This window comes from Saccostrea cucullata, unplaced genomic scaffold (genome assembly GCF_032062105.1).
Source record: "Saccostrea cucullata isolate Sc308-1 unplaced genomic scaffold, CSIRO_AGI_Scuc_v1 ctg8648, whole genome shotgun sequence".
Classification (NCBI taxonomy): domain Eukaryota; kingdom Metazoa; phylum Mollusca; class Bivalvia; order Ostreida; family Ostreidae; genus Saccostrea; species Saccostrea cuccullata.
Genome location: NW_026926238.1, coordinates 1123 through 12500, shown reverse-complemented (window position 1 = coordinate 12500; position 11378 = coordinate 1123). Strand labels below are relative to the sequence as shown.

Genomic DNA, 11378 nt, shown 5'->3' with positions numbered 1-11378 from the left:
ATTTGTACTGTGTTACGATTTATACAATTATCTGACTTCAAAAATGAAAAGAATTTAAAAAGAATTTTGAAAATAGCATATTGTTATACATTTATCTACAAAATATAACAAAATTTCTTTTGTCAATTGAATTGGAACAATTACAAAACTTCTGTCTTGAAATCTGTGACTTGCTAGTTGCAGTGATAATGTATGTTCTAAAAAAAATGAGATATGTATCATTGAAGTTATCAAAATCTTGATTGTTTAAAGATATAGTTCTGATGAATTAAAGTTTCATTTCAAATTCAACAACAAGTAAATACAGTTAATCATTTTATACCCTTTGTGCATGTTTACACATAACGGAATACAATTTGTGACAGTCTGTAAATATCACTATGAGATTATGTCCTCATATTAAATTTTTTAATTCAAGCTGAAACAGTAATTAAATTTATAACTTTAAACAGATCTGTAGTTTTATAAGCGTAGCAAGCTATTTCTGTTTTTGAATTGCAAGCATAGATATTTTCACACTCTAATTTACAGAATGAACTAAGTAAATAAATGCACATTCTTGAAAAGAAAGAGGTATGTTCATAAAGTAAGTTAAAAAGTTCTATGAAAAGCATAAATGCATATTAAAATAATTCTGAGATAATTTTCCTCCGTGGATAAACGGAATACACAAAACGTGGAGCTCATTCATTTTCAGGTAACAGAATTTATCACATTTAAACATTTGTAAGAAGGAAGCATATCTGTACACTTGTATCACTGAATGTCAACATCACCATCGTTATTTAGAGACATTATATGAACAATGCTATTCTACAGTTACGAAAAATAGAAATCGGAGATTGCGACCTAAAATAGAAGCCAAATCACATAACGTACCGTTAATAAAATCATCATCAGGCAATATCTAAATGAGGACACATTTCCATTCAATCGGTTTTTTTTCCCAAGCTCCCCACCCCAAAAAACATTCAATAACCAGTCCTTTGAAAATCTACATTTTCTTGAGAAAAAAAAATACAGCAGGAAAAAAAAACAGGTACAATGCCTGTATATTAACTCCTTAAAAGATTTTTTTAAAATACTGCTACTAACTACATCATATAAAAAACTTTGTACCATGCAAATATTGAAGCAATACTGGGTGTTCAGAAACATTAAACAAAGTCATGTTTTTGGCTGCATAATGCCCTTCATACAAAAAAAGTCAACAATATCATAGAAAACAAGATTGACCAGTTTCTTAATGCTGCCTGACCTCAAGCCAGGAGAGGACAAATCTAGGATAACTCTAGTTTACAAATACATGTGTAATACTAAATATTGCTATAAACATGTGACTAGTTATTGAGAGAACCTTTGTCCTGTTTTCAATACAAACTTTGCCAATAAAATATTTTGTATACATTACCTTGTCTTAGTATACAGTACTAATGTGTTCCTGTGGTTCAGGAACAAAATAATACAAACAATAACAATTCCAGGAAACCCAAAATAAAATGCTTTTTCAGATCTCAGAAAAATAATTTTTCAGATTTCAATTTAAGTTGCAATGGAGATTTCTTTCATTGTGTATAGGTGAACTTAGTGCTGTGTACCAAAATGGTATAGATCTACTGTCTCAACTGCAAGAAGAATGATTCAATTTTGACTTCTTGAATATCAAGAAATTTGCTGTTGTTGTTCTAGTAATTTTGATATAAAACAATTTTAAAAAGTCCCTGAACTTATTTACATGTCTTCCATTATGCATGTTTATCTAAAACATTTAAAAACACATACTGGTAGCAAGTACATGTATACTATGAATTTATCTTGACCTTTCTATAAAAAAAATCTCCCAAAAATTTATCGTAACCTACTAAGCACCTAGAGAAAGACAACCTGGTATTGTAAATTGTATTTAGAACTTGACGCTAGTTTTGCTACGTTTTCTGCCATGGTTTTTTGTCCACTCCTTTGCTGGAGGATAAGTGTTTATTGCGACATTTGTCCCCGAAGGAACACCCAGTGGTTCTCCAGAAATAACATTTGTACCCGTTCACAGGCCACGTGGTGTTCTTCTGGTCCACTGCTGTAATGTTCACTGCTGTAGAGTTCTGATATTGGGCAGCAACCGCTTTTCTGGAAATATAGAGAGAACACTCTCTACACAGGGCTAGACAAATAGCATGGCCCGACGCCCAGAACAACCTATTTTGATTGGCGGGAAAATTATCTGATAAGTGGTACCTATCTCTGAACAAGTCCTTTTCCCAGTGTACAAAAATCATACGATCAAATGTTTTTTGTTTAACCACAGATGAAATATAATGAACTTTAGCAGTGCTCCTGTTTTTCATAAATTTTTTTGGTAGGACAAGTAATTTTACAATGGTAACCTGTCCAAGGGCAAGTACTGAAGAATTCCTTTTTGTATATTCATTCAGGTACCGGTACTTCTTTTCAGTTAATATTTTAACAGATGTCTTTCACGACAAAGTATAAATACTGACAAAGAAAATAATTTACAAACTTATTTGGAAAACCTATGAATCAATTGTACACTTTCTAGTTTCTTGAAAAACCTCAACACAATTCATTCAAAGAAAGTCAACAGAAACCTTCCTGTAACCTGCCTTCGATTCTAGGGCCTATTGGTTCCTTTTTCTTTGACAACTGTTGAACAAAGGTTTTATGATACAATATTGCTACAATGATGGTTAATTTTACAATGGTCACTTTTCTTACAAGCTTTATTTCATACTTGTGTGTCACATGATCCATCTATATTGTCTAATAAATGAATCTGTGCATTCATTACCCCCCTTTGTACCTCTTCAGTCGTACCGAGGGTTATCTTTCTTAGAATTTTGAATTTGAAATTCATGTCAGGCACACTGATTTAAAGTTATGGCTGATAAAAGATCAAAATGATGAAAAGAAATCTTTAAATTTTACAATGACAAACACAACATTTTTGGACAAAGTCGTTTTACCACAAAGAAAGAAGATTTCTTGTAATTAAAAAAAAAAGACAATAAACATGCACATTGAATAAATATATGTATACTGATAAATGCTGTATAAAAATTATACAAAATATAAACCATTTCCCCTAAGTTATCATTTTTAATCTTTTACTGTGATAGCAAATTTTATTTATTTATTAATTTTTTTTAAAATATGTTTTATATGTATGATATCAAATCTGTGTTAGATTTTCATATGCACTGTTTGTAGAAGTCCTCTGACAATCATTGAATCAACTGTACACAGACAAACATTGCAATGAAATTATGATACCAACACTCAGATTTATACAAATACATGTAATGCTAAAGAATTAAACTCTTCATCATTCTTCATCAGATTATTCACATTTACTTCTGAAACATTTTGTACTCATACGTCATATTTAGGCTCACATTACAATAAATTAAACCGAGACATGATGCTTATCTCCATAGCAGATATACCTGTGTTGTCCCCTTGCAGACTAAAAACTCAAGTAAAATCTTAATTATCAAAAGGTGGTCATTGTTTTAACAAGCACAATGGGAATATATTTTTGTTACCCCCTGTAGATAGCAAATTAAAGAAAGCAGATGCACCGTCCTAGATATTTACCAGTGATTCATGAAAAAAATGGAAGTGGATTGTTTCTAATCAAAATTACAATTACTTTAACATACGCTAAGTTTTTGAGTAGAAAAAAATTCAATTCGTCACAAAAAATTTAAGGAAAGAAATAATTAAACATTTAATAGCCAAGCATGATGAGAGCCACATTTTGCCTGGAGACATGACAAGTTCCATTGACAGGCATTACACAGCTCCTTGGGCAAATGCAAATAAGCCACATAACATGCATCTAAAGCCATAGTAGATTGCAAGACAAAAAGCATTAGTTGAACCTTAGATCTATTGCTACTTCGTGTGCTGCAGTTCTAAAATTTCTTTATCCTCATTTTCAATATTTTGACACTGTAAATATCCCCCTGACTTCAAACTTTGTAGGATGAAAGCGATGAAAATTCTTCAATGTTCGACAACAAGCCACTTCCAATGACACCGATAAGAAAAAAGAACATTGATTAGGAAAAAACTTGAGAATGAAGTGATCAAAAAGACTTTCTTACCATTTTATGTGAAATTTCCGAGATGTTCTAAATGAAAATATAAATGAAGGTTGAATACAAATTTATTTATTTCAGGATCAAATAGTTTGTAATGACATGTGACATCAAAAAACCAACATCTTTTGTTTGTGGTAAGTTCTCATTAAATTGCCTTTCCTTGATATGATTGCAAAGAATAAAATGAGCATGAAAAGTTTTTGACAGATATAATTTATGTGTACTAGTTAACATAAGAGCATATGCAAGACAAGCTCCCTGGATCCTTTGCTTCAGATAAACTTAGAAGTGATTCTTAAAAAAGGGATTTAAAAATGTGCAAGTTTGGACCTTTTTATCATATCACCCTTAGCATGCCAATGACTACCTTAATCTTTGATCCTATTGCTAATGGTAGTCACAAATTCCAGAATCTCAAAGTACTGAGGTAAATAGTAAGTCATCAATTCCATAATTTGCTTTCTTTTTGCATTCTTGATTACTTCTTTATGGCACACTATTGTCACAATACTGTGAAATCACTAATTCTTGTGGGGGTTTAATTTTCATGGTTTTGAATGTCCACCACGAAATGCAATTTTTCTCATATATTACTAATGAACAATTCTTCAACCACGAAATCAAATCCCCATGAACCAATATATTTTCCTCAAACAACAAAAATTTTAATCCGCGAAAATATGTGAATTTACAGTAAATCTTATCGTAAAATAATACTGTGGAATCAAAAATAAAGAAGGATAGCCCCGTCAATGTTGCTTATTTAAGTTATCTCTCTTGTGAACACAAATATATACCGGTGGCTTGCACCAACAAAGAACAGCCTTGATGTCACAGTATAAAGCTAATTAGCACCCATTTCTTGTAATTAAAAAAAAAAGACAATAAACATGCACATTGAATAAATATATGTATACTGATAAATGCTGTATAAAAATTATACAAAATATAAACCATTTCCCCTAAGTTATCATTTTTAATCTTTTACTGTGATAGCAAATTTTATTTATTTATTAATTTTTTTTAAAATATGTTTTATATGTATGATATCAAATCTGTGTTAGATTTTCATATGCACTGTTTGTAGAAGTCCTCTGACAATCATTGAATCAACTGTACACAGACAAACATTGCAATGAAATTATGATACCAACACTCAGATTTATACAAATACATGTAATGCTAAAGAATTAAACTCTTCATCATTCTTCATCAGATTATTCACATTTACTTCTGAAACATTTTGTACTCATACGTCATATTTAGGCTCACATTACAATAAATTAAACCGAGACATGATGCTTATCTCCATAGCAGATATACCTGTGTTGTCCCCTTGCAGACTAAAAACTCAAGTAAAATCTTAATTATCAAAAGGTGGTCATTGTTTTAACAAGCACAATGGGAATATATTTTTGTTACCCCCTGTAGATAGCAAATTAAAGAAAGCAGATGCACCGTCCTAGATATTTACCAGTGATTCATGAAAAAAATGGAAGTGGATTGTTTCTAATCAAAATTACAATTACTTTAACATACGCTGAGTTTTTGAGTAAAAAAAAATTCAATTCCTTACAAATAATTTAAGGAAAGAAATAATTAAACATTAAATAGCCAAGCATGATGAGAGCCACATTGTGCCTGGAGACATGACAAGTTCCATTGACAGGCATTACACAGCTCCTTGGGCAAATGCAAATAAGCCACATAACATGCATCTAAAGCCATAGTAGATTGCAAGACAAAAAGCATTAGTTGAACCTTAGATCTATTGCTACTTCGTGTGCTGCAGTTCTAAAATTTCTTTATCCTCATTTTCAATATTTTGACACTGTAAATATCCCCCTGACTTCAAACTTTGTAGGATGAAAGCGATGAAAATTCTTCAATGTTCGACAACAAGCCACTTCCAATGACACCGATAAGAAAAAAGAACATTGATTAGGAAAAAACTTGAGAATGAAGTGATCAAAAAGACTTTCTTACCATTTTATGTGAAATTTCCGAGATGTTCTAAATGAAAATATAAATGAAGGTTGAATACAAATTTATTTATTTCAGGATCAAATAGTTTGTAATGACATGTGACATCAAAAAACCAACATCTTTTGTTTGTGGTAAGTTCTCATTAAATTGCCTTTCCTTGATATGATTGCAAAGAATAAAATGAGCATGAAAAGTTTTTGACAGATATAATTTATGTGTACTAGTTAACATAAGAGCATATGCAAGACAAGCTCCCTGGATCCTTTGCTTCAGATAAACTTAGAAGTGATTCTTAAAAAAGGGATTTAAAAATGTGCAAGTTTGGACCTTTTTATCATATCACCCTTAGCATGCCAATGACTACCTTAATCTTTGATCCTATTGCTAATGGTAGTCACAAATTCCAGAATCTCAAAGTACTGAGGTAAATAGTAAGTCATCAATTCCATAATTTGCTTTCTTTTTGCATTCTTGATTACTTCTTTATGGCACACTATTGTCACAATACTGTGAAATCACTAATTCTTGTGGGGGTTTAATTTTCATGGTTTTGAATGTCCACCACGAAATGCAATTTTTCTCATATATTACTAATGAACAATTCTTCAACCACGAAATCAAATCCCCATGAACCAATATATTTTCCTCAAACAACAAAAATTTTAATCCGCGAAAATATGTGAATTTACAGTAAATCTTATCGTAAAATAATACTGTGGAATCAAAAATAAAGAAGGATAGCCCCGTCAATGTTGCTTATTTAAGTTATCTCTCTTGTGAACACAAATATATACCGGTGGCTTGCACCAACAAAGAACAGCCTTGATGTCACAGTATAAAGCTAATTAGCACCCATTTCTTGTAATTAAAAAAAAAAGACAATAAACATGCACATTGAATAAATATATGCATACTGATAAATATTCTATAAAAAGTATACAAAATATAAACCATTTTCCTAAGTTATCATTTTTTTCTTTTAATGTAATAGCAAATTTTATTCATTTATTTATTTTGAAAACATGTTTTATATGTACGATAACAAAATCTGTGTTAGATTTACATATGCACTGTTTGTAGAAGTCCCTGACAATCATTGAATCAACTGTACACAGACAAACATTGCAATGAAATTATGATACCATCACTCATACAAATATATGTATTGCTAAAGAATTATTCTCTTCATCATTCTTCATCAGATTATTTACATACTTCTGAAACATTTTGTACCCATACGTCATATTTAGGTTCACATTACAATAAATTAAACCGAGACATGATGCTTATCTCCATAGCAGATATACCTGTGTCATTCCCTTGTAGACTAAAACTCAAGTCAAATCTAAATTTTCAAAAGGTGCTCATCTTTTTAACAAGCACAATGGGAATATATTTTTGTTACACCCTGTAGATAGCAAATTAAAGAAAGCAGATGCACCGACCTAGATATTTACCAGTGATTCATGAAAAAAATGGAAGTGGATTGTTTCTAATCAAAATTACAATTACTTTAACATACGCTAAGTTTTTGAGTAGAAAAAAATTCAATTCGTCACAAAAAATTTAAGGAAAGAAATAATTAAACATTTAATAGCCAAGCATGATGAGAGCCACATTTTGCCTGGAGACATGACAAGTTCCATTGACAGGCATTACACAGCTCCTTGGGCAAATGCAAATAAGCCACATAACATGCATCTAAAGCCATAGTAGATTGCAAGACAAAAAGCATTAGTTGAACCTTAGATCTATTGCTACTTCGTGTGCTGCAGTTCTAAAATTTCTTTATCCTCATTTTCAATATTTTGACACTGTAAATATCCCCCTGACTTCAAACTTTGTAGGATGAAAGCGATGAAAATTCTTCAATGTTCGACAACAAGCCACTTCCAATGACACCGATAAGAAAAAAGAACATTGATTAGGAAAAAACTTGAGAATGAAGTGATCAAAAAGACTTTCTTACCATTTTATGTGAAATTTCCGAGATGTTCTAAATGAAAATATAAATGAAGGTTGAATACAAATTTATTTATTTCAGGATCAAATAGTTTGTAATGACATGTGACATCAAAAAACCAACATCTTTTGTTTGTGGTAAGTTCTCATTAAATTGCCTTTCCTTGATATGATTGCAAAGAATAAAATGAGCATGAAAAGTTTTTGACAGATATAATTTATGTGTACTAGTTAACATAAGAGCATATGCAAGACAAGCTCCCTGGATCCTTTGCTTCAGATAAACTTAGAAGTGATTCTTAAAAAAGGGATTTAAAAATGTGCAAGTTTGGACCTTTTTATCATATCACCCTTAGCATGCCAATGACTACCTTAATCTTTGATCCTATTGCTAATGGTAGTCACAAATTCCAGAATCTCAAAGTACTGAGGTAAATAGTAAGTCATCAATTCCATAATTTGCTTTCTTTTTGCATTCTTGATTACTTCTTTATGGCACACTATTGTCACAATACTGTGAAATCACTAATTCTTGTGGGGGTTTAATTTTCATGGTTTTGAATGTCCACCACGAAATGCAATTTTTCTCATATATTACTAATGAACAATTCTTCAACCACGAAATCAAATCCCCATGAACCAATATATTTTCCTCAAACAACAAAAATTTTAATCCGCGAAAATATGTGAATTTACAGTAAATCTTATCGTAAAATAATACTGTGGAATCAAAAATAAAGAAGGATAGCCCCGTCAATGTTGCTTATTTAAGTTATCTCTCTTGTGAACACAAATATATACCGGTGGCTTGCACCAACAAAGAACAGCCTTGATGTCACAGTATAAAGCTAATTAGCACCCATTTCAAAATCACACTGAAAATTGACCTCATCAAAGGGTCATTTGAGCGTGATGGACTATAATGTAGATAGTGTAGCTAGTATGCGAGCGGATCTAACATTTAATTTTAAATAGATTGTGGTTATCGATGCCTTTGATACTTATAATATTTTTTTTTTAAATTTTGGTTTTGTGTCAATAACCAAATACAAATTGTCTTCTTTATGTGCGATCACACGTACACAAGGGAAACGGTTATTTTACGATATAAAATAGTCTGTGTAATCGCAACTTTTAACAAATAATAAAAATATGTTTGTATATACGTTCGTGGGGATGTAAATTCGTGGGTCAGGGTTACCCACGAACATTGGTCCCCCACGAACAATGATGATTCCACAGTATTGGACTGAGATTTTGTATTCTTTACTATTCAGCTGTGAGTAGCTCCTGATGGAGACTGCATGATGATGACAAATCAATACTTTCTGAATTAAAGTCTTAACAACTTATGGAATCTCCAAGCCCAGATACATGTAAAATGAAGTATTATAGAAAACCATATAAAGCAAAATGATTCCTATATTTTGAAGTCACTGGAAAGAATAACAAGTTGACAAGGTAATGACAACCCTGTCTTGACTGAGGATGACAGTGACTATGTAAGAATCATAAACATTTATTGCTTATGATGCAATCAAACTTTTCCTTTGAAATAAAGCATTAAAATCTAATGAAATTCAGCTTTGATTAGGAATTTCCTGTTTTTGCACTCTTCAAAGTTGTCAATTCAATTCCTGGACGTGTGCATGTGAAAATCCTTTTGACCCCTAACCCAACCCTAATCTCTACATATTACCTTTAATAATTTATTGCAATCAGAAAGCAATGATGCAGATTTTGAATGAAAGGATAATAAAAGACACAATTTATTCAAATGACTTTAAATTATGTCATTTTTATAAATATTACCATATTTAATCTCTTAAATTCGATAAACTTCCACCACAACTAATTGAATTAAATGATGCAAAATGATCTGGCTACGAAATCATGCACGTCCTGGTTTTACACAGGGAAATAGTAGGAGGGCAGTGTTTCAGCAGGATTATATATACTATCCATGTACTGTGACAACAAAGTGATATGGACACACTTAAAATCTACATCTAAATTCCTCAGGACTAGAACAATGAGCCTTATATTTGATACAAAGATAAACATTTGTATATCAAACCTCAATGTAATGAATACCACGAAGCAAGTTGGAAGAATTACTTTTAACATATTGATGGTATTCAAGGCATCAATTTTTGAGATGCCAACATTTAACTGTTTTCTGAATGTGTATGCATGCATAAAGAGCTGAGAAAAAATTAAATATATCAAATAATATACATGTATTTGATTTGGGTTTTGAATCAAAAGCTAACATATACCTCTCTAGAATAAAATACAGTATACACATGTATAACCCTAGCTATTGTTTGGTTGAGTCTATATGCCCCTCCCCGCTTTAAGCCTCTATAACCCTATTGTTTGGTTGAGTATATATCCCCTCTCTGTAATGACTCACCCTACAAAGGTCTGTCTCTGCTGTGGGCGACTGGTACTAGGGGTTTTCCGTATGGTAAGTGTACCACTATTTACTATAGGGTTGTCAGGGAACTTTATCAGTAACTTCTGGCCTCCACACTCTGCCCCCTAAATTAATTGAAATTAATAATTAACATTAAGTTTCTAGAGAAGAGACCTTCTTTAAACATTAACACTGAAAAGTGAGACATTTTTTCTGAGTTGTTCATGATGGACTTTTATCACTTTCAATTAGACTTTGTATAAAATATGAGTTTGCATGAGAAAGTACCACTTCCATACATAAAAGGTTTCACCAATTTTCCTAAACTTTTACATATATGCACAGGAAAACTGATCAACTTCACCAGAGAAATGTGGATATTCACCTGTAAACTCATTTTTTAACACCATAGAACTGTATGAATTTCACCTACAAATTGAGCACTTTTTTCAGGGAAAAAGGAGAAATTCACCCGTAAACTGATCACCCTTACAATAAAAATGGGGGAAATTCACCCGTAAACGGATCACTCTTACAAGAGAAATGAGGGAAATTCACCTGTAAACTTTGCATGGCTTTCCCTGCAGCCTCCTTTGTTTTAAAATTTACAAAAGCACAGAATTTTTCTGGTAGAGTCCGCACACTATTCACAGATCCATACTATAGTATCTGAAAAAAAAGATTCAGTTAGTGGATTAAAGTATGGCAAGAAAAACTTATTTCAACAAACTCGGAGAACAAGTGTGTTTCATGAATAGGCAATACTTTTAAGTATAAAGTTCATTTATTTTAATGATAATTGCAAAGCTTAAGAATAACAGAATATCTTAACAAGAAACAGAACAGATGATCCTTTCATACATTCATTAATTTTTTTTTTGTGTAATAAGATT

General features: G+C 31.5%; 1 protein-coding gene across 1 annotated transcript; it reads right to left on the bottom strand.

Annotated features, from left to right (window-relative positions):
* Positions 1-1838: 1838 nt before the first annotated feature.
* LOC134271185 (uncharacterized) lies at positions 1839-11145 on the bottom strand (the record flags this gene model as incomplete). The annotated part of the gene is made up of 3 exons (XM_062753430.1): positions 1839-2124; positions 10483-10610; positions 11044-11145. Coding segments are annotated over 3 exons (429 nt in total), but the record flags the coding sequence as incomplete, so codon positions are not given.
* Between the last annotated feature and the right edge of the window lie 233 nt (positions 11146-11378).